The sequence below is a fragment of the Paramacrobiotus metropolitanus genome, unplaced genomic scaffold (genome assembly GCF_019649055.1).
Source record: "Paramacrobiotus metropolitanus isolate TYO unplaced genomic scaffold, Prichtersi_v1.0 Parri_scaffold0000100, whole genome shotgun sequence".
Lineage (NCBI taxonomy): Eukaryota > Metazoa > Tardigrada > Eutardigrada > Parachela > Macrobiotidae > Paramacrobiotus > Paramacrobiotus metropolitanus.
Window position 1 is genome coordinate 348,381 of NW_026570320.1, and position 23,481 is coordinate 371,861.

At 40.0% G+C, this 23,481-nt stretch overlaps 3 protein-coding genes, 1 long non-coding RNA gene and 1 pseudogene across 4 annotated transcripts; 1 reads left to right on the forward strand and 4 right to left on the reverse strand.

The window, feature by feature from the left end:
- Nucleotides 1-202: 202 nt before the first annotated feature.
- Nucleotides 203-2,961, reverse strand: LOC129597081 (uncharacterized). Its single transcript, XM_055494517.1, has 5 exons — nt 2,726-2,961; nt 888-1,005; nt 798-830; nt 366-542; nt 203-283 (listed from the first exon to the last, which is right to left on the reverse strand). Exons 1-5 carry the CDS (start codon nt 2,749-2,751, stop codon nt 203-205), a joined length of 435 nt encoding a protein of 144 aa, XP_055350492.1. The 5' UTR covers nt 2,752-2,961.
- A 1,248-nt stretch (nt 2,962-4,209) lies between these two features.
- LOC129597082 (notchless protein homolog 1-like) lies at nt 4,210-5,973 on the reverse strand (annotated as a pseudogene).
- An 812-nt stretch (nt 5,974-6,785) lies between these two features.
- On the forward strand, nt 6,786-17,573 carry LOC129597142 (uncharacterized). Its single transcript, XR_008691523.1, has 5 exons — nt 6,786-6,972; nt 8,748-8,800; nt 10,280-10,538; nt 16,750-16,895; nt 17,146-17,573. It is a non-coding gene; the product is annotated as an uncharacterized LOC129597142 (long non-coding RNA).
- Nucleotides 17,512-19,528, reverse strand: LOC129597141 (squalene monooxygenase-like). Its single transcript, XM_055494589.1, has 4 exons — nt 19,206-19,528; nt 18,716-18,947; nt 18,222-18,399; nt 17,512-18,124 (listed from the first exon to the last, which is right to left on the reverse strand). Exons 1-4 carry the CDS (start codon nt 19,308-19,310, stop codon nt 17,839-17,841), a joined length of 801 nt encoding a protein of 266 aa, XP_055350564.1. The 5' UTR covers nt 19,311-19,528; the 3' UTR covers nt 17,512-17,838.
- A 303-nt stretch (nt 19,529-19,831) lies between these two features.
- Nucleotides 19,832-23,113, reverse strand: LOC129597135 (solute carrier family 40 member 1-like). Its single transcript, XM_055494580.1, has 7 exons — nt 22,529-23,113; nt 22,383-22,456; nt 21,929-22,088; nt 21,568-21,728; nt 21,412-21,481; nt 20,575-21,313; nt 19,832-20,512 (listed from the first exon to the last, which is right to left on the reverse strand). Exons 1-7 carry the CDS (start codon nt 22,998-23,000, stop codon nt 20,179-20,181), a joined length of 2,010 nt encoding a protein of 669 aa, XP_055350555.1. The 5' UTR covers nt 23,001-23,113; the 3' UTR covers nt 19,832-20,178.
- Nucleotides 23,114-23,481: the final 368 nt, after the last annotated feature.

Sequence of the window (23,481 nt, forward strand, 5' to 3'; positions counted from 1 at the left end):
ATAAACAAATAAGTGGTAAATAAATAAATTTAAAAAAATAAATTTTAAATTAATAATTATATTTAAATTCTTACCAACAGATCGTTTGCTGGAGTCAGGCTGCAGTACGGTTGTATTGTCGTCAGTGACAACAATATCCAAAGCACTTCCTGAATTTCGTCTATCAAAATAAAAATTCATTATTAATTTTGAAGATTAATAATTAATTTATTCTCGTAAAAAAGGTTATACCTGGCTTTTTTTCTTCCATATACGTTTTGCTGATTGTTTCTTTGCTCCGACCCTATATGAATATTTTATAAAAATTAAAAATTATAACTTGTGTTAATATCTTGTTATATTTATGAAACGTTTTTATTGCTAACTTCAATATAAGCATAAGACTGTTTCAGTATGACGCGATATTGCTTATTCATAGCTGAAAAATCGTGAATCCCAATCAATCCGCTTTGATGCGCAGCAGCTGAATGTCCAAATAATTGCTGTTGAATTTGATTATATCCCACAACATCCACAACACCACTGTCGTCAACGATTTGCAACTACAATAACAAAAGAATTTATAATATAAATTAGGACCTTATGCTTCATGACTATCGTAATTACAGTTATTGGCTTGTAGACAAATGTAACTTCCGATGGTTTCGGCTCAGTCAAGGATAATAATTAACCATAATTTTATTAAAATATGAACTGCCAAATATTTGTTCTTTTATCTGTTTCTTAGGTTTCTTAGGTTTCTTACTCTTTTCACACTTTCGCTTAACACCTCTTTTTTCCATCTTTGTATAACTTACCCAAATTCTTGTCCCCCATTTTCGTTTCAATACCTTAAAAAACCAGCAAATAAAAATTTTTGCACAATCAAATTAAATTAAAACACTTACCAATAAAAACCATACACCTAAAATGGCATGTATACAAAAACAACTCAAACATACAACCAAACAACCGCAACAAAAATCGGAATGAAAGTCATGTTCTCCAAATTTTTCCGATTTTAATCTACAATAAAAAACATTTGTAAACCTCTAAACGGAATATTGCACCCACCTGTCTCTCATAACTCCAACTTCACTTGCCAATCTCAAAACGGATCAAAATACCCTAAAATACTGAATGATACGGAACGTTGCACCCACCTGTTTCTTCAAAATATTTACTAGATTTAGTAAAATAAAAATCGCCAAATACAACAGACTTCACATCATACGGATCGTTACACCCACCTGTTTCTTCAAAATATCTTATTCCCACACACATAATCATTCATCCATAACTACATTTACTCCAAAACATACCCAGATTCAAACCATAAAACCAATCAACTTTACAGTACATTATACGCATCATATACTATATACGCATGCGCATCATATACTATCGCAACATATACTATACAATAAACCATACGGAACACTACATCCACCTGTTTCTTCAATTTGATTTTATCAACTACAATATCTACACAACATAACTCTAAAAATCCCAAATAAATTTTCTATAATGCCACTTATTCTTTCTATATTTTACCAGAATATACTTTTCCATTTTTTTCCATAATATAATTTCTATTTTCCTTCATATGATCCATATTTTCCTTTTCTTTCATCATTTATTAACATAAATATTATAACTACCTTCCTATTAATGATAACGTCAGTTACCGGTTACAGAAAGTCCTCTGCAGTTAAGTAAACTGCATTTATGTAAACTGTCCCAGATAACAGTCTCAAAAACGACCTATACGTCGTGCAACAACCTACTCTAGCGATACCGGTGTTTAGTGAAAATAAGTAAGCGCTCGCTACTATTTTAAAAATTCTATAGTAATGCACCATTAATGTGCTGCACATTTGAATTCTCACAGAAAAAATGATTGGGTGTAGTTCGAAAAAGTATATCAATAAGCGTCAGTGAATATAACGATGAATACCGCGCAACACCATAGTAAGTACTACAGTAAAACTGTAAATAGTATAGCTGTTTTCTGGGCACTTCATCAGTTGGTAGTCGATTGAAAGTTAATCTTGATCGAAGTGAATAAAAGAACAAATAACGTTCGCCACAAAGCAAAAAGATAAGAAAGAAAATAAAATTAAGTAATAAATTTAGTAAACGCAGTAATGGAATAATATATTTTCCTACTATGTTTCAAGAGTTGTCATAACTGGCACTTGACTAATAAAAAACATAAAAATCGCAAAAATAACAAAACACCCACCCGAAACACTCAAACCCCAAAAAAGCATTAAAATTTTAACATGAAATTCCAAAAAAATCTACACGAGCAAAAAATCTCTCCTTCTCATATTCTTTCTGACGAACGACTAATGTATCTCTTCGTTACGAGAGGTAATTACCAAAAGTCATTACAACAAAACTCCTAGCTCGTTATATTAGTAAGTTACATTATTGATAATGTTAAGTACTAAAAGTTCTACTAGTAGCACGTTAAAAATTTTTTATCTTTCACACAAGCGAAAAGCAGCTGCACTACATGATATTATCTACACACCAAACATCCGAATATACAGATATACTGTATAACATCCTTAAAACTCCGTAGATATCCTTAAAACTCCGTTTAAACCACACTACCATAAAGCCAAAGCCAACCAATTCTCTAATTATTCCTTAATATCTTTTAATCTATTCAACTTAGAAAACCAAATGCAACAAAAAATTACCAATAATGACAAAAATTCACTAAAAAAATTCCTTACTTGTCACAAATCTGCCAAAATCCATTCAAACACCTCTTCCCAGGCACTCCAAACCACTCTCCACCTTACTACAACAACCTTTGCTATCAAACTATCAAATAAGATCTTACAACACAATCCACACAACAAACTTCTCACAATTTCCCTTAACCAACTAAATTTCCACCGCACTCCGATTTCCTTTTATATACCCACAACACACTATACTTCACAAAACCACCAATCACCAGCAAATACCTACCTCCCCCATCCGATAACTTCCAATCAAAAATCATTTCGTCAGAGAACTTTAAAAGCGGCCTCATTTATATCGAAACACCCAACCCGAAAATCGTCCTTGACAGGACACATATGGCTAAACTACTGCTTCTACAAAAAAGACTACCCTTACAAATTCTACACAACAGAGCCATATGGTCTCGGGTGCTAAACACCCTCTGTCGCGATGGCAACCCCCCATCGCCTGCCGGAAAAAGCCTTGGTAATTTCATTGACTACTGTACCAAAAATTTTATTGGATCCTGAAAGCTGTCACCTTGAGCGGTTGCCAATTTTTTTTACTTTCGAGGCCACTATCCCAGTACTTCTTTTTGTTATGATAATAATTTTAGTTTTGAGAACTACAGAAAAATTTTACGTACATAGGTATTTAAGATTTACAACTGCTGCATCCGGCATAATTAAGCAACTGAGGCGAAATTTTTCAATGGCTCGCGTTTTTCTTAAAATTAAGTACAGTAAATTTTCGGACATATAATGTTCTTACAATTAGACAATGTGGTGATTACCTACTTCAGTCACTGATTACTAGTACGAGTACCTACTTAAATCGTTAAGATGCTTGATTTGCTCGTGTTCTGGATAAAACTCATTGGGAGGGTGAACCTGTGGCTCGTTATTGGGATGCCTTACGGGAGGAAGAACTGATGCACAAACATCATCAGAATCATCCATTAACTGATGCGGTTATGAGCAGTAATTCCAAAGATCTGTTTGCTGCGCCCGGCGAGGAAACAACGTTGTTTTACCGAAAAAGCACCATCCAATATTCAACTCTTTCGAGTGCTCAGTTGCTCTGCCAGGAGGGATCTTTTTGCTCCGTTAATTGCAATGATGGGTCCAGCTGTCACTGATGAAGCCTTGTGGCTTGTTCATTCAGTTTTTGCCAGATTTTCTCGATCTCCCTGCGTAGTTAAATAGGGATATTATTTTAACCGATTCGCAAACTTGAACTTTTTTGCAGTTCTGCTTGGGTCTCGCTTATTATACCATGCTAATTTATTACTCAGCCATTGCTGCAAAAGTTTTTCTCTTTGCTTTCTTTTCGATTTATTGGTGAAATCAGTTGTGATGTCGGCGGTTTTACATATTTATTCAATAAATTAAATGGATGTGTTTTGTTTCCGCAACATCACGGAAAACTATTTATCACATGCAGCAGAAGTGGTATAAAACGAGAAGTACACCGTCGATACTACAGATGTCAGGACTCATTAGTTCCCAACTTTAAATGAGCCACATGACCCGTTAAAGTTCGAACCAGGATACCCTAAAAATATCTCGTTTTCAGGAAGACATAATCAAAAGGGTACGAAAGATTCAAGGAACGAAAGATTCAAGCGTACATCGGACGCTCTCCAGATTTTCAACGTGCGATCCTGTGAGCAGGAATATAATAGGCCCACGCCACCCCATCGTAAGCATGTGACGCTCTGCGTGTGACCGGGAAAGATGACCGGACTTGTTGCATACTCGTATCCCATATCCTGATCATGGCGTCCTTGGACGAGCTTGCCAATAATCGGCAGTGTCCGTTGGAATGCAGAGGTTCCCAACACAGCCACGTTATCCACTGCTGATGGCCGGAGAGAGTCTTTCCTAACTGTTTGCCGTTAGAGGGATCCCAGATGCAAACCTGATAAACGAAAAAACACAGCAGTTAAACGTAAATAAACTCTGCATGGAGCTGAAGAATATTCGATTAATGAAATTTACTTTGGCATCTTCACAACCAGATGCCAATTTTCTGCCATCCGGCGACCAGGCTATGGCAAGAATCCAATTTTTGTGGCCTAAATTCAGAATCAACTAGTTCTTTTTAATCGGAAGTTCATAAAACCTAACTACTAACAACATCGACAAATCAATCTATAAACTAAACACGTAATGGTCTTTTCCAACCGAAAAAAGTATAACCATTTATTTTCTGCTTGCCTTTGCAGGTGTACTGTGGCGTTTCGGTAGTAACATCCCAAAACCTTACAGTTGTGTCGCCGGAACCACTGGCAAGGTACCTCATAAAAACAAATTCAAGTTATTAATAGAAAATTTTTACCGAAAATTCGAAGCACTTTCACTGTCATACTTTTTCTATGGTCATACTGTCATTTATCATACTGAATAAACAATAACGACACTTTAATGCAACGCAGGCGACATACCGGCCATCCGGACTGAACTGAGCGGCTATTATCGCTTCGGCATGGCCTTCGATGGTGCTGCAGCAGCGTGTAACTGCACGGACTCGGAAAACTGCTTGCGGTTGGTACACAATTTCCAAACATTTTTCCGTATTTGTCACACTGAAATCGATCGCATCGGATAAATCTTTCTGGATTTCCGTTCCGTTCACGAAGAATGAATAAGGAAGGGGTTCATCTTAAGGTCATAAACCCATAAGTAATAAGTATGATTTTTATAAATATCGGATTAATGAAAATCTTGAAAACTTGCAAAAAAAATATACAAATTTAACAACCAATGAGATTCTTACTAAAAGCCAAAAGTTAGTCGAAATGAGTTAAGATTAGTTAAAATAAATTCCTCGGGTAGTGAATTATGTATTACATCAAAGGCATCCGCTTTCTTGAAGTGCAGATAAATATATTTAGTTAACAACACATAACTACAAACTCCGAGTTAATGACACACGCTACAACCTGACAAAGAGATTAATTATTTGAGTTGGTCCGTACGTGCCCGCTGACTGGGCGCTGAGCGTAGTCAAATTAGTAACTAGCCCCACAGTTAAGCCTAATATAATACCTCAAAACAGTGAACGTATGTGCCTAGATACTGTACCTGTTGTTCAAGAAGGAGATTACAGATAGTTTGCAGATCTCTAAACGATATGTCAACGGGAATGTCCCAGGGTTTCTCCTTGATCATTTTTCAGCTGCGCCAAAACTTTCCGGTGCTCCTGAAGCTCAACATCCATTTCAGCAGAACTGGTGCTGATGAAATCCATTCTTCGTCAGTCCCAAGCATAAACTTCCTCTCGAAACGGTGCACCGTTTAACGCGGAACCGGGAACTTCCACTTCAGTCAGAATATATGTCGTTTCCACTTTTCAGTCCAGTACTGAGTAATGGGTAAGCAGACCGTAAGCAGTAAGCTGAGTAACGTCTGGAACCAGGATTTCCGTAATGACGATGTGAACAGTGAACGCAGTGGCACTTCTAGACTTGCATGGCTAGAGATGGAAATCTGCAAACAAGTAACTCATGAAATCAGGAACTGCTGATTACTATAATAATGTGAAAAAATTATAAAAAACTATTATAAACTTTTTTCTTTTGTGGCTTGTGACGCTAGTGTCTTGCGCAATTTCAAGTTCGCGTAAACCTTTGAGCCGATTTAATTTACCGCTAACCCAGCTGCCTCTCCATGGAGCTGCTTAAAACTTTTGAACAGTAATTGCAACCTTCACGTGTGACTGGTAAGTAGCAAAGTAAGTACGACATTTGCGGCACCATACAGTCAAAATGTCAAATTGAAATGACTCAGTATGTATGATTCACATTTCAAATTTCCGTGGAACTGTGTCCCCACTTTGCCTCCAGATGGCGCTGTATGGAGAAAATCAGAAAAATATACTGCTGGGCAGCCCGCGGCTCGGTCCGACAACTCTAACGGTCCGCAGCTTTTGTTGGGTGGACGGTCACATCCTATTTGAAAATAAGCCACTCGGCCTAAAGAAAAGCCGGTTAAAGCCATCGGTCCGCCGCTTCGGTCTGAGCCAATTTGAGTGCTGTCTACTTCGTCTCGGTAGCATGCGTCAGTTCATAAATCAGTTCACAGCGAAGAACCATTTTTCTACATTTGCTTATTAGTTTGTGCGTTTGTCCGGCTCTTGATATAACTTCAGACCTTTGCAGGTTGTGGCATCCTCCTGAATAAAGTATTTGCAGACGTATTAGGAAGTCCGGATCTTTCGCTTTTTCTGTTCTTCAGATTATCGTGCGAGGTAAGTTGGCGGTGGACCTTGGAGAAAGTGCGGGTTTAGTTTGCATGATAAACAACGTCACAACGAAAAGGAGATTTACTCTTTTTACCCGTACGGCATTCGTTACAGTAGCTTTAGTGACTGCTTTACAGTCTAACCCTGAAAGCTTTTTCTTACTGTTCATTTTGTTTTATAGAGGAATAGCAATTTTTGAGTTGTTTCTGCCCGGCGTTCTTTGAGTTCCAAAAGTCCCTTGTTGCTTACAATTAGAGCTGGGCGCAGGGCAGGGATCCTGTCCTGAACCTGCAGGATCCTCTACCTGCAGGACAGTTTCAGCCTTCAGGGTAAAATGCTGACCTGAAATTTGTTTCAGGTTCAGGTTCAGGGCATTAAACTCCCTGAAAGTTTAGGGACATGGCGTACCTTAGTCCTGCAGAAATCCTGGATTTTTCAAAAAAATTGCAGTTATCGGAATTTCACAAAGTTGCTAAAGTAAAACATGGCGCCCGCAAGTAGACAATTGCGGGTGATGGCCCTAAAAAGTGCATCAAGCGCTAAAAAGCGAAGAAAAACTCGCTACCTCATTACACTACAGTGACTACACTACGAAATGCGTGCTTAGCTCGTTTCGCTACTGGCTTCGTATCGTCTTTCAAATGTGCAGATGCGGAAAAAAATTATTCAAGTACATTTTAATTTATTTAACTCAGACACGCTCAGGATTTCAGGTCAGGCTCAGGGTGAATACTTTCAGGCTCAGGACAGGTTCAGGTAGATCACCAAGGTGAGTTTCAGGGACAGGACAGGTTCAGGGAGGGAAAAATTGAAAAAGTACTGTACAGGTTCAGGGCAATCTAACCGTCCTGTTCCCAGCCCTACGTACCATGCGCCGGCATGCGGGGTTGAGTCTTCGAAGCAAACTTTAAAGATGCCAAGTTGCCAAATTGTTTTCTCGAATAGCAAACGAAACTGAAAACGAAAGAGTAGCAAATTTCGAAAAATAGAGGTTTAACCGTTTAACAAATCGCCGGCAGTTCAGCAGTAAAGGCAGCCGCGCCCGCCCGTGGCGGCACTTTACAACATACCTACGCTTAAACCACCGCGGAGGTCAGTTGCCGAAAAACAGACTTGCGAATTGTCCCACAGACGCAGAACATTCTCGGCCATCTTTGTCCAGTTTTCTGTTCTTTTTCAAGTACTAAATTTTGATAAGCCATGTACAACAGCACGCACGGCGACGGAATAATCTGTTATAGAACGTGAAGTTTTATCTAGCTGCAGGAGAATTGTAAAAAGGCGTGTTAGATGTTGAGACAGTGGTGGGGTGTTCGGTTTAGCAGTGGTGGGGTCTAAGCTTTTCCCATAGACTTTGTATGTTAAAGTTTTTGAAAGTTTTCTTTCAAAATATTTTTTTTCTCCAAAAACTGATTTGTGATGGCTAATCTACACTTTAAGAGCTATACATAGTCACGGCAGTTTGGATCAGCGCGTCGAGCTGACGGACTCAACAAAGATTAAGGCTTACGCGATTATTATATACAGATAGAGATTATTATGGTCAGTACGAAGTTTGTCCGGCTATATAGAACAGGTTTTGACATCGTCGAAGTCAGTAATTTTTTTAAGAAATAAATTGCATGTGACAAGTTTTCTGAACCTGCTGACTCTAATGGCTTATACAGTTTTTTTCATTATGTTTGGTTTTTCCGGTCCCGATGTCCCAGATTTTTTGGTAGTTACTGTATATTATGGATCTTGTTCCTTGTTAACAATAAAGTAAGGGATTTTTTTTGTAGAATGGCGGGGAACGGTAACGATTCGGGAATGGAGGAGAACGGTTTGCCTCAACGTAAGTGAAGGATTTCGGCATAGAACAAAGAAGCAACACATTTAAAGATGTTTCAGATGAGAAAAATTTATTATCGCTGAAATAAGTACGAACTCAGCCACGAAGTACTGTAAATTTTTACAACTCTTTTGAAATTGAACATGGTAGTCTTCGGAAGCCTGCCGCCCACTCTGTTAAAGAGACTTTATACCATGGTAGTAAGATAAAAAAGGAAATTTTTGAAATTCTTACAGTGGGATTGAGAAGGGTTACATCTGTTGCTGGTCGCAAGCCATTGCAAGATATCATTATGCACTTCTATTGCGAATCAGAATATGCTAAGATTCAAAATGTCGAATGAAGTAGTAAGTAAGTAGCCAACCGGTTAAAACTGGGATGGGGCAGTGGTTACTTCCAGTAGGCTTATAACTGACCTCCTAGAAATTCAAAGGTCACGTTGTCTTCATCGAAATAGAATGGAGTCAGGCGAATTAAGCAAGAGCTTTGGATGGAAAACAGCCCAAACTAATCCTTCTCGGACTATAGCGTTAGCGGGATTTCTTAACAAATGTTAATTGGGAGGGAGGTTAGGATGGTCCATGGGTCGAATTTTTATGCAGGTCTGCTTAATTTAAATCTCGTTTATTGCAGGCCACGCCCTCAGCATCGCTACCCATAGTGAAAAATATTCATAACACATACGACGATAATAAAAAAATAGGATAACTGGTAATTAGTTGGTGGGTGACCTTGACGGATTTGTAAGAGAATCTGCCCGAACTTGGCGCGGCGTCCCTGTAATACCAAAATTTGTAGTAATATCCAAGGGTGGTCGAGGCCTATATCTATAAACTGCTTTGCGCTTCACGTTCAGTAGCGAAGAGCCTAAGGAAGGTAAATCTGTGAAGGCGATACCTAAGACTACAGTATACTGATGTGAACTGGTGGCCGTTCACTTAAATGGACCCTTTTTAGAGTCTTAATGATATTATTATCGAAATTTCAACAGAAAAGGATCACTAGGAGTTTTTGATTAACAAACGATCCAAGTGTTTCGTAACTTGAAATTCCCCTGCCGCCCTTCAAACGCAATTTTTCTAGATAACCTCATACCGTAATTATCGAATTATAAGCTCCCCCCGTAATTAGAGCCCGCCCTTAAGGTCATTTGAAATAAATATTATCCCCCCGAAATATAAGCCCATGGGCTTAATTAAATGCTATATAGTCCATGTTAGCGAACGCCAAAAAAGTTAGTGTTTGAAAAATTGAAGCCCCCTCCGAAATACAAGCCGATGCCCGTAATTGGAGCCCACCCCGTGAGGCGTTTGAAATATTTGTAACCCTGGGGCTCTAGTTCGATAATTACTGTATGTGCAGTATAAAAAGCTGTACGTAAAAGAAAAGTGTACAGCCGTCAGTTCGAAAAACTGCTTTTTCGTTATTCACAATATCACTTACAATCAGTTTACAGTCGATAACATACTTTTATTTGCACAGTTTGCTATGGACGCTGATTTGGCCATATTTTAATCCGTCTTCGTGATCGAGTGCGCCGGGTAGTTTGCTGCCCTGATCGAAAGGAAAACACTATTATCCACTTCTTCACATTTTCCAGTGTCACCGTGAGCGGAACGGCTCACTAAATGACTTCGCCGACGACTACTTGCTGAACCGATTATCATACTCGATTGGTCCTGAATCTAAATACAACGCTAACGACATCATTGTTTAACTATGCTTCTAAAATGCCGATACGGTAAAGTTGAGATCTGTAAATATTCAATCAATATGAACAGCTTATAGGCAGTGTTGCCTGTGCAATGTAAACGTAATAGTCTTGAATGATCAATTGGTGAGAAATGAACAAATTTTATACATTGCTACAACATCGTGGAAAACTACGATTATGATTGCTTTAATCATAGTTCCTATTTTAAGACTGCGATTTATCGTACGATTTCGAGTCACGATTGCAGTATGGACCTAGCATAAGTATCGCGATACAAAATGTGAATGCAATATCGTCACCGATGGCTTACACACTGCAAAAGATTTAGAATGCGTTGATACGTAAGTTGTGGATCGCCAGATAACACGCAAACACTGCCTGCTAAATGAATCGTGCTGGTGGGGATACTTTTGCGAAATGAATTGAGCCGGATACATTTATGGATTTGCACTTTCGCAGCTTTTCGCCTGCGCTAAAGTGGTATTTTCGCACTGACGAGCTGTACTGATGCTGTGCTATTCGTGCCGATGACCGCCTTCTACAGAACAGAAATTTGTTTTGTAAGACAATATCCCGAGTAGTAAAAACTGAAAACTGTGACACGAATGATTATCATGTGCAGCATGGCAATTATATTGCGCCGGGTAGGGTACGAGCATTTAACAAAGCATGTCACCTGTTCTGTTCCGCAGCTTCCGCTGCTCCGTCTTCACGTATTTCGTTTCGTATTGATGGTCATACAAGAGGATAATTCATATTTATCTAGCCGGTAATTCATATTTATCTATCGCAGGCAGTTGTGAGGAGGGGATGGCGCTTCTTTTAGCTATATTACTGAAGGAGGGTTTAGTGATGCGCAAAAACAGACATTGACGTTATTAACCAAGATGGATTCTGGGCGTTTTTCTTAAAGTTATTTGACAGGGAACGAAATGGAGCTTAACAGCTCTCTGGCTTTGCTTTAAAGATTTACGAAGTATCAAGCCCCGTAATCCGCTTGTTCGGCAAGCATATTCTCTCTTGCTAGCAGCTAGCTGATGAAATCCGTAAACTGATTCATGTCAGAAAGCCACTACCGGAGATCATATCAAATTAAACTATAGCGGAAATATTTTTTACTGTCAGTGCGCATGAATTTGACATTATTGAACTAGACCACACGCAGGTTAACAGTTAACTGATCAAGTATGGATCATATAGGGTTGGATTTTTATAGAATGTCGGAGTGTGTTAAATCAGATACTCGGATACTCGTACTTCAGTGTAGCTCTTATTGACTGTTGTAAAATATGATTTATTGTGTTCCAGTATACCGCGAGATCGCATTAAAATTTAAAGTTTTTGTGCCAGTAAGCACATTCGCAATCGGTAATTAATATGTAAGTAATGATGTGAATATGTTCCTGGCCGGTGTCTTACAAATCTTGAATAAATTCCCAGTAAGAAGCAGTTTTGTGACGAAGTTTGGCTAATAACCTAATACGATGTTATCCTCGTATGTTCGCTAGTTTGGTACCAGTCAGCTCGCTTTCTGCTCTGCTATTGTTTTGCCGTGCGACGGCAAGCGTTTGATATTGTTTCATTGCTAGATTTCATGCAGACCACGGGGAAGCTGGATTGTTATCTTTTCACCGGGGTATTGAATGAAATACCTAGGATTATTAACGTTTTATAATCTTCTCTGTAATCGAAAGCAGGCATTATTGTTGGTCCATGGCACAACTGTCTAAGCAAACTAAAACATCTTGTTCTAGTATTTTACAACTTGAACGCAGCGTTGCGCGTGTCTCTATCGCTGGCTAAAGCTGTTAGATTTTGGAGAGTTTGTTCATTATTGTATTTCGGAATACTTGATTGGATTAAACTTATGTAACAGGTTTATTGGCGCACTCGATAACTAGAGAATTAGTTACGGTGGTTGAACTTGGAGATATCTCTTCCGCGAAGGATGTGTGAAAATGAGAAGGACATCTGGTGTTTAATCTTTGGGGCATACATTACAAGCGGTACACATTACCGGATCACAATTACCATATTTCTCCGCATGTCGCCACGTATTTTTTGTCGCTACCTGCCGTGTTAGATTTAGGTAATATCCATAATGAAACTATCGGATGTAAGGTTCTAGGACATCGTCGTTTTTTTACTTGTACTGGTAAGGCGCTGCTAGTATCTATGAACGCTTCGCTGTAAAAAATTGGTAATTGTAGATTTAATAATTGGTTGCTGGTCAAAATGCGTAGGACTGTGGTGGACATATTGGTATTACGTCCACTCAGGATATGTGTGCTGTAAGGTAAAGATGACAGCAAATTATAGAGTGTAACAACCTCCTATGCAGAACCATTTTCTGTAATCCTCTGCAATTAATCATTCGCATATGTGTACGAGGAAAAACGTGTCCGACTTACGACATGTCAAACTGCGCAGCTCATGGTGGGACTGCTGTGTTTTTTAAATGATGTGTATATTCGCACTCTTTTTACATTTTGTGGTTAGCGTGCGTGTGTGCGGCGATGCTGCTGTTTTACGCTTTTGACATTGTTAAACACATAAATTTAGAAGGGTGTTTTTGGAAACAATGATAGTTTTCTCAGCAGGGTTTCCGAACAAAATATATGCAATCATTTTATTTGAATACTTTCCTCGAGCTTACTTGTGTATGTATGTACTTTCCTCGACCCTTTAATCTTCTGTCTTGAGGTTTTTTACATACGATAATCTTCTCACCGCGCTTCTTGTATGAAATTGTTCTTTGAGGTGCTGGCCGATGTTTTAATGGATTGCCATGAATTCGAACTGTTCTGTTGAAACGCCACGAAGTGTGCATATGCATTAGGGGCATGCCGGTTTCCAAAGTGTGGAACGGATGATTGCGCCATAGGTTAATAATTTATGCAGATTGTGAAATATCGATATCTAAGAGAAGTACCTAGCTGCACTGTAAATAAACATCGTAAAACTGTGTCAATAAACTCGCACTGGGTGTCGTAGTGTATCATGTTGTATTTGGATAGGATTATGTTGCTAAATTTATCTCTTGGCGATCATAATTGATAATCATAATTGATCATAATTGATTTTTTGAAATGGATCGATTTGCCAGTGCTCGTCAAGAGCCTAGTTTATATTATGAGCAAAAGGGCTCTGAATAGGTCAAGCGGTATTTTATATAGATTTTGTATGCGGAGGTTTTAAGATTGTGATAACTTGGGGAAATATTTATTTCTGATATGTTTATTGCATCTCACAAAAGAAACATCTGAAACACATTTCATGCAGCTACTACAGATGCTGAGATGCATATCAACTACTAACTAACTACAGATACATATACCTTGATAAAGGGTGAGAATTATGAATATTATATGCATGCATTTTAGTTAGAGTGTTCATGCAAATAAAAGTATAACATTTGATTATAAGGAGTGCTAATGTATTGTACACTGCTCAGTGCTCACCATCAGTGTATAAGCTGTAAATTGTAGGACCATTAGAAGATGATTGGCATTTGCGCTGCATTAAAATTAAATGCTAAGCTATTTTCTTATCATCTTGTCTGAACAATTTGAAAAGGACGTAAAGAACCCGAGGGAAAAGTGTTTCCGTGGAAGGCCGATCAAGTGGACGGATAGGATCACTGCGGCATAGTGGAAAACAGTAGTTATCGGTCACTTTAGTCGACATGTGCGTGATGGCCATAAGTGACCAACATCTTCAAGACTTCCACCGCCTCCTGCTCTAAAATTGTCTATAGGAAATGGGAAAGAATGATTAGTGCCTTTGGCAGACTTTAAATTTTAAGTTTGTTCTTTCTTTACGTTATTCTGAAATACAAGTTCTGTATAACTCGCTCGCGTAAGTAACGGAAGCAAAAATGCGGAAAAATTTATATCATTTGTATGTTTGTATAGAAGTATCGTTCCCCATACATACAATAGTATAGATCTGAGCGCGCATGTATGTATATGGGGCAGTCTGTATGCTGATGGCTAGGTTTCATTTAGGCGTAGCATAAATTCCGCCTGGGCTGTTTGCATTTACGAGAATGTTTTTTATATTTAATGAGTTATCCGGATAACTAGGTAGGATTTGATTTGCTGACACGGGAAAGCGAAACACCAATCTGAATGCACGACCAATTAAAATCCAGAAACTACTTTTTAACTGCTTGACCATAGTCCAGTTCGCTCGAGTACTTCGCTGAGCCGTACGCTAAGGGCATATAAGAGTACAAGCGACAAATTGGCGACGGCGAGTGTAGTAATTGAATTAGTGGTAATTTCCTGTTGCCATCTCGAACCAGTTAGCTAACTCGAGGGGGCGAAAGGAAAACAGCGTGCTTTTAGTGTCCGTCCATGGTGAACTTGGTATGAGTGCACTCTGTATGGTTCCGCTGCCGCACGACGAGAACTTATTGATGGCGGAATTGCGGCAGACAACAGTGATTTACTGTTCTCTGTATTGCACGACTTCTCAAATGGATATACGTCTAGGAATTTGTTGTGAATTAGACTGTGGATGAAGGAGAGGAAATTTTAACGTTTTATACAATCAGTCTGATTCGGACGCAGAGTAAAAGAGGAGATCGAGTTCCTCTCAGGTCATTAAGCACGAACTTACCAGCGCGATAATCACTAGCATGTAAGAATTATATTTATACATTCGTAGTGACTGACTCTGTTGCACTTATGGAAGTGTTCAGTGGAAATTTAGCAGAAAACAGCAAATGCCGTTACAAGTAGAAGTAGTGATCATGAGATTCATGACATACGTAATCCAGAAATTCTCTTCTGTTACAAGTTCGGGTTTTCGTCTCAAATTCACGCCTGATGTTGAGATTCTAATTGAAGCGCATTTTAGCGCGGTTCAAGGATCAGTATCAGATTCTTAGACTTTTGTCGTTCCCACGTCTTGACTTGGTAAAATATTTGTAAGGATGACGACGCTTCGATATTTTTTATAAATCTGTGACTGATACCTCTACAATAGGTGCTGTTTTAAATTGTTTGTCTGTGTATTTGAGACCAGTTGCAGTATAACGGAATTCATCTGAAGTACTAGAAGATTTTGTAAATACTAAAACGCCGATTATAGTGACTATGCTTGTAGCTGGTGTTGTTCACTGGACAATTTGACAATTGACATACTTTACTTACAACTGAAAGCTGAAATTACTTTTTTTAAAATTTAAATTGTTTTATGTTTCGCAGTGTATTCTGCTCGCTGCTGGGCTAACGATATCTGTTTTGCTTGACAGCACTAATAGCCCATAATATCCGCCTTAGCCGATCGGCGAGGTGCAATATGGTGCCAAATTGCCAATACCACCAGTCGGAAGCACACCACGTTATGCTTTGTAATCGTTAGGCGTGCTGGCTATTTCGCGCTCTCTTAGCTGACCGGATTTAGGTGGATAGGTTGATCGTTGGCGATTGATTGTTTAGATCACGGGGAACAGAGTGTGAATGCCTCAAGAAGGGATTTTGCATGGAAAACTGAGAGAGGCTCTGCGCGCTAAATTGAAACTAGTTTACTGGGGGTTAATGTGAAAATGATCCGTATGATGGAACTTTTGTAACCATTGTTATTCTAAGGAAATCGTGATCGCCGGCGCCCTGGATCGTCCACAACATCGCGTAGCTTGTCAGCACTGGGTTGATATTTCAAGCAAACAGATTGCAGTTGATCCATTTATGCATCACTGACCAGCCGAGCTAATTGTTATTGAACGCTGTGTAAAAGCATATTATTACGCCTAGCCGGCGCGATATTAAGGGTTTCCATTCTGGCTGCAGTATAAAGACTAGGCTTACATTGTTATTCGAATGTTTTGCACTTGGTACGAGAGAAATAGTAACATTTTAGTGGTTAAAATGTGTGATTAATTTATCGATCACATTGTTAATGGCAGGATGTGACGGTCATATATTAAATGTTATGGATTATGTTTTCGTGACCGTGAACTGTGGCTGAAAGTCGCCTCTGGTGAAGAGTACATGACGATGAAGATGATGATGAATAACAGTGTCCCCGGCGCAGCATCTTTCGCTTCTGTGTGTTTATATTGTAGATTTTGTTAAGAGCGCGAAATCCTCATGGTACATAAACGACATACGGCAAAAATTTATTGCTCTTTTATTTGTCTATCAAGTATGTGGCTCTGCAATCACTGTTACAGGTTTTACTGTACATAAAAAATCTGGATATAATTCTGAAACTGTCTCGATTTTTGCAGAGGTTGCCGTCCTCCAGCATCATGCGCCAGTAATCGGCGGCGACCAGCCAGGGCTGCAGCAACTGCAGGCTGACCATCAACTGCAGGAGCTGCAGCAGGAAGTCGATCGCCTGCAGGCCGAAGTGAACGCGCTGCGCGCGCAAAAGGTAGGTATAATGGTATTGTTCTAATTTCGGTAATTATGGAGCATGTTGGTTATCGATATACGTCGTGTACAGACATACTGTACTACAGTGCACCATATCATGATTGCGCAATAAAATTTGTGAAGGTGAAGAATTGACACGGCAAATTATTTACCAGTTTTTTTCCTATACGGTTACGTACGGCTTGACCGTACAGTATGCAGTGTGCAGGATACTGTTCTCGGTGTCTTCTGACGGCGGTATTTTGCAGCACGCCCGGGAATTGGCCCTCTTTGGGCTGGGGTTGGCTGCGGTGGCTCTGTTCGGCTTCGCGTTTTCCATGCGCTACCGTGGCTGATGAAGTGATGGGATTATGATCCAGCGCATTTGTGGATTAATGGTTTTTTTATTGATATTTTAACTTAGTTATTGAGTTAAGAAAATTAATTTACTTAATATTCGGCTGTTAGGTACTACTGTACTTAAACCATGGGCTCTAGCTCGTGTACGCGCACCTTTCCATTGATTTTTTTTCAAGCTTTCCTTGTGTCTGAGTCCTGAGGAGCACTGGACGCTGTGGACAGTAATGACGTAATCGAACGAAAAAAATGCTCCAGTTGAAGATCTTAAGAATGTGAATTTGTACTTTTGTTGCGGTACCTTTCGTCTTAATAACAATAAATTCAGATACTGAATGTACTTAAATTCAGACACCGTATTGAATGTGATAATGCAAGGCAGTAATACAGTCAAGACATAGGAAGAAGTTTTGAGAAAAAATCAGGAATACAAAACTGTACAACACGACGTTATAATACATAGTTATCACAATCCATTGTACATCAGGTTATTAACTCTCGTGACGCACTGACCAGGCAGCTGCAGTGCGATTTCCGATACCATAAAGTCCGGCATATTTTTGGGTAGTTTGCCTTGAACGTCGACCAGCACTCTGGTGTGTTGTTCAGATTAGAACCGGTGATGGATTACCGAGAACCAGTTCAGCGTGTAAAGGCAAGTACTGGGGACATTTCTCCATCAGCAGCCCCACAAAATGTGAGGACACCTGGACATTTTCGCGTACCAGCTTCTGCCGAAATCGAGAAAAATGTCCATCGCACACGATGGTCAGTGGAGCAGTTAAACGGGATGTCTGCTCAGAATCGCGCAGTTTGTATTCGACTCCAGTAATGCGATCAGAATCCTCGGATTCCAACAGGTTAACGACATTCGCTTCGATCATTCGAATTCTAAGAATTTATCGTTATGTAATTAGCTGGATAAACCGCTTTATACAGAGTAGTTATACTCTGTAGGGACAATTTGCTTTAGAGCATACTGAAATACCTGGGGCCGTCCTGAGCTAATCCGCGCAGGTTTTGCACAAACCGCCCATGATGAAATGACCTTCCTTGTTGCTTCTGGCTGCCAAATGTCGGATAGGGTATCTCTACGTGGGCGCAGGTTTCCAGATCGTGCACCACATATCCGTTCACTACTTGCGCGTCAATGTTTTCTACACAATCTGTCGAGAGAATAAGAGAAGCGAATGACTCGTAAATAAGATATTGTATAATTTTTTGTTCATATAATTGTTTCCTTAAGAAAACCAAGCAAAACGTTGCTAAAAAAGCAGTTTGTTCCACCTGCACAAGTTGCTGTATTATTGAGCTACTAGTAAGTACTTAAATATTATATATTGTGGTCCTAATTAATTATTAGTACTTTATAGGTACGAGCAAGTATATTCAGTATTGTGTATTTATGCATCTGCCTACGTTCTGGTCACAGCAATTATTTCTGCCTACGTCACAGCAATTATTTCAGGCATTTCCACTTACTGGACAATCCCAACTGATGCAAAGCGCGCACTCCGCCAGGTTGCAAAAGTTCACCAACGATTCGGTCCGGCTCATTTAAATCCCGTTCGATAACCGTTACAAACCGGCCGTCGCGAGCCAACACAGTCGTAACCGCAGATCCAACAACTCCCGACCCAATAACGATAACTTCCGGTTGTTCAAGTGAATCAACATTAGTGCGACGTTCTTTTTCTGTTACAAATGATTCCCGCTAAAAGAGGAAGCTCATGGTTTTTGTGCATCCGTCTATTGGGAAAGTTCAAGCGACTGCCAGCAGACTGCGCAGAAATTAATTTTAACATAATATGCATAATTGACTACTTTCCACTATAATTGTAGAAATCGTTTTGAACCAGCTGCATCGCTCTTGAACAGCAGTTACCGTTGTGCGGATGTACTTTACCTTTGGCATAAAATTTCAATAAAGTACGGTATCTGTACCAGTTGCAAGAGTATACTTATCGCATACCGTTGGTTTTTTGCCCCTGCGTGCGCATGCAACACCGATATTCCACACCAAAATTATTACTGGTGCGGTTAAACCACATATTCCGATCAAGTTGGCGGTATCCATGAACTTCGACTATCTGCAGACGGTATGCCGCTAAAAAGTTTTAAAATTTGCTGATGAGGACAAGATTCTGGCCTCAGGATAAGCCTATTGTGATCATTCTATAATCAGACTAACGTCTAACAAGTTCTCTGGATCACTCCAGCTACGTCGGAAGTTCTGACTTGATCTGTTGAAGATGATACAAACCAGTAACTTTGTTAATTTTGCAATTTAACTGACCCGCAAGGTCACGCCCTCCTGGTATGCGATTGCGCCTAACAAACCACCAGATCTTGCAAAACCAAACGAAACTTGGCTGAAATAGGCAAGCGATTTTATCAGCTGTAAATTCGTGCACATTCTGCGCGAATGCAAAGTCTAGCCAGATTTCCGGACTCGTGAGGGCAAAGTCGGAACATCAGACGATTAACAAAACTGACCAGTTACTAAATTAGTGGAACAAGACAAAACAATGAGGCCACCAAATAACCTGAAAGCAACATTTATTACTCTGCAGAGTTGCCAAACAGCTAAAAATAAAATATTAGAGAAAACTTCATCACTACTGTAGTGACTTTATAATATATAATTGACATATATTTTTTAATAAGTAACACTTCCACTTGCGTCCCAGTGCAGATCGCATGGATCGTATCTACAGATATCAACAGAATAATTCCATCTATGTAACCTCAAAATCAGCACAAGCTGTCATACAGTAAAATAAACTAACAAAATAACTGCACTCATATATTCACGCGGAAAAGAATCACAGAAACCGATAATGTACGAAGAACTCTAAAAGCTATTCAATCTAAAAAGGGTCATATTGCAAAGGCAATACTGCAACAATAACCGTACAATACACAAGAACCAACAAAAAAGGAGATCAGGCGCTTTGAGGGGCACTCTTTGGTAGGAGGGGTGGAGATTGCTGGTTATCGCGAGTGACCACAACAACCGGTACCGAGCGCAACCGAGCTTGTCGACCAGATCTGACAGCAAAATATGAGTAGAAAATATGGCCAGTCGCAACAAATGCGAAGGAAGTAATGACCAAAAAGCCAAATGTTTGGGGATTTGGCAGACAGATCACTAAAACGAATTTCAACATGTCCATGAACCGGTTAAAGGAGCTCTGCACACCGCCAATAATTCCCCGCTCCTTCTCAGGAACATTTTCTTGTATGAGCTGTGTAATGGTAAGATCAGCCATCCATAAACTAAGAAGCAAAACAGATCATCGTGTTTTATTCAGCAATATTTCTATAGTTCGCTTTCTTACCCACAACGTGCCGCAATCATTCCGAACAGGAATACAACGACCGAAGGAAGTTCATCTGCTGATTTAGTGAACCATTTCTTCTCATCGATCCCGGTAGCATTACGATTACCTTCAGCTCGTTGAAGCACCGTTTCATTGCTACTTTTCGAATAAAAGTAAGGGTCAAACGGGCTGCCGGGTAACCACACAGATAAAACACAAAACATTAGGCAAATCAGCTGAGCACCGAGCGCAAGTAATCCTGTTCGTTCAAGTCCGAACTTGGCCCGCATAGTGGGAAATGCAAAAGTGCCGGCAATTCCTACAGCTGCCCCGAGTGCCATCATCACCGAAATCACAGATTCCGATAAGCCCTGTGTCCGAATGTAGGTGTTGGTTACTCCGCCAAAAGCTAGTACAGTCATGTACAGGAAAGCTAATCCGAGTCCAGCCGGCCATACTCGCGTTCGAAAGTACGTCTTCCACCCGTCATGAATTGCAAAACAAGACTTAAACAATTTTCGTGATAGGGGCTTCTTCACCTTTTCGCTGGGAGATGGTAAAGGCTTGAATGACAGACGAGGCACTCTTCGGTAAATTTTCATTAAAATTGCATATTCAATAATCATGGAGCACACATTCCAAACAGATACCACAATCGTGCCGACATAATGCTCGCTAAACGTCATGATTTGGGCGATAATGATGGGAGAGAGAATCTGACAAGTTAAATCAATTCGACGAATTGTAGCATTCAAATCTGAGGAAGGACAATCAATTAATTTGTGCAAAGGAAGAAACATTTACCCGAAAAGCACGTAATTTCAGGCCCACGATTAATATACACATTTTTTTTACCTGCTAGTCCCTTCTTGTTGCCACCCGCGATTACCACCACCCAGTCTTTTTCGATAATTATGTTCATTCCCTACAACAGAATAACAACCAAAAATCAGCCATGAATTTGAAGAGTACATTCCATCTCATCATGATCCATTCAGTATTTCGACGTACCACACTTGCACAATCAGCAATCACAGCAAACACCAGAAAGCCAACCACGCAAAATATTCGCCCATCACTGCTCATCTCCTCACGATACAGAAAGGCAAACGTTAGTATCAACGATCCACAAGCTACACATGTATTCTGAATGAACAGAGCAGTCCGCACCGCTGAAAGAGATTCAGAAGGTCAATTTTTGCATAATGGATTCACACTCGAACGACCGAAAAGCATTCACTAGAACTGCCAGTTATGCACAAAAGTTTTCGCGCAACTTTCAAAGCAAAAATACCATAAAGCTGTAAAACATAATTTACGTACTGTACCTAACCGTAAACAAGCCTGTTACAGTGTTAAACGTAAAATGCACCTCTTAACCGAGCTGTCGCATCCACCCATTCTCCAATGGATGATCCAAATAATATAACACATGATCCTGTGACAAATCCATGTATTGCCGGAAGCAGCATAGATCCGGGGAAAAGTTCCAACAAAAACAGCGCCGCCGTAAAACTCCACATTCGATCACCCTAGAAAGATGCCATTAAAAATTAATTAATTAAATTGACATGATCCACGCTACATGTCCGCGAAACTATCAGCTATCGTGCATGCGAGCTAAATTTTCAATTTTTCAGAACTGATCGCAATTGTATGTTCGAAAAAGCATTGTGCTTTTTAGCATTATGTTTTTATTTGTCAATTTCTCAAACGTCAAAGGTTATGAAAGCGCTGTTTTCTCCGGATCTGGACGTAACAAACTGCCGCGTCACAATCAAGTATTTCGCATCGCGCCCAGAAGTCAATAAGACGCGCTTTCTTACCCAACGACCAAAAACCTCCGCCAAATAAAGCCACCATCTAACCAAATGGATACTGTCTGTCGTTCTTGCACTTTCTATAAAAACAGCCAACCAACGGACTGTCACCGATATATCTCCGAATCGCTACAGCAGCCAAGCCTGTTTACCGGTGGAAACGACGAGAGGCAACGGTGTGGGCCCACTTTTCACCTGCTTTTGCACATGCTCATCGAGAAGCACTCGTTCTTCCTGATACCGCACTCGTTCCTGAGATCCTCGAGGACTGGGTGAGGGGGATTTGGATACAGAATCATCTGCACTGAGGATTTTTCCTAATGTTGCCTGGCCCGGGAGAGAGGCGTCGAGAACCGCTCGCTCTTCCAGATAAGCTTTCTCCACATCATGCGGAGCAACTTGGTCAGTTACATCCACATTTTCCACATCTGTAGGTTCTGCGTAAGGGTTGTCAGTGTCAAACGGTTCTAGTTTCTCTGTTTCCATAAATTCCCGAACGGCCTCTTCTTTTTCGTTAACAGCAGTCAGATCTTGGATGGGATCAACAACGGGATCGTGAGCGTTTGTTACAGGTTTTGTAACAATATCCACGCTGGAGACACGAGTGGGTGTTTCTGGATCCATGTTGGGTTTAGTTTGGAATTGCCATTATCAAAGAATGTTATCACGGATCTTGAAGCTCTGATCGAAGCAGCAACATATCATCGATCATGTCATCGATTCGTCAAGCTTACGGAGAGCGCTCCTTTAGTAACAGTTTTAGTAAGCGCCTTGGCACGCCAATGTGATTCGAGATGCAGCGTCGAATGAAAATGTCGGCTTGATTCAGCAGGTAAGTAAGAAAGCTAAGCTGTCTGGCATTTGCAGATGTCCTTATTTGACTGCACAGGAATGTAAACAAACTACGTATGCGTAGGCATAGTGCCTGGCACCGCGTAGTAATTTCATTGACTACCAAAAATTTCATTGGATCCTGAAAGCTGTCACCTTGAGCGGTTGCCAATTTTTTTACTTTCGAGGCCACTATCCCAACACTGCTTTTGTATGATAATAATTTTAGTTTTGAAAACTATAGAATCATATCACGTACATAGGTATTTAAGAT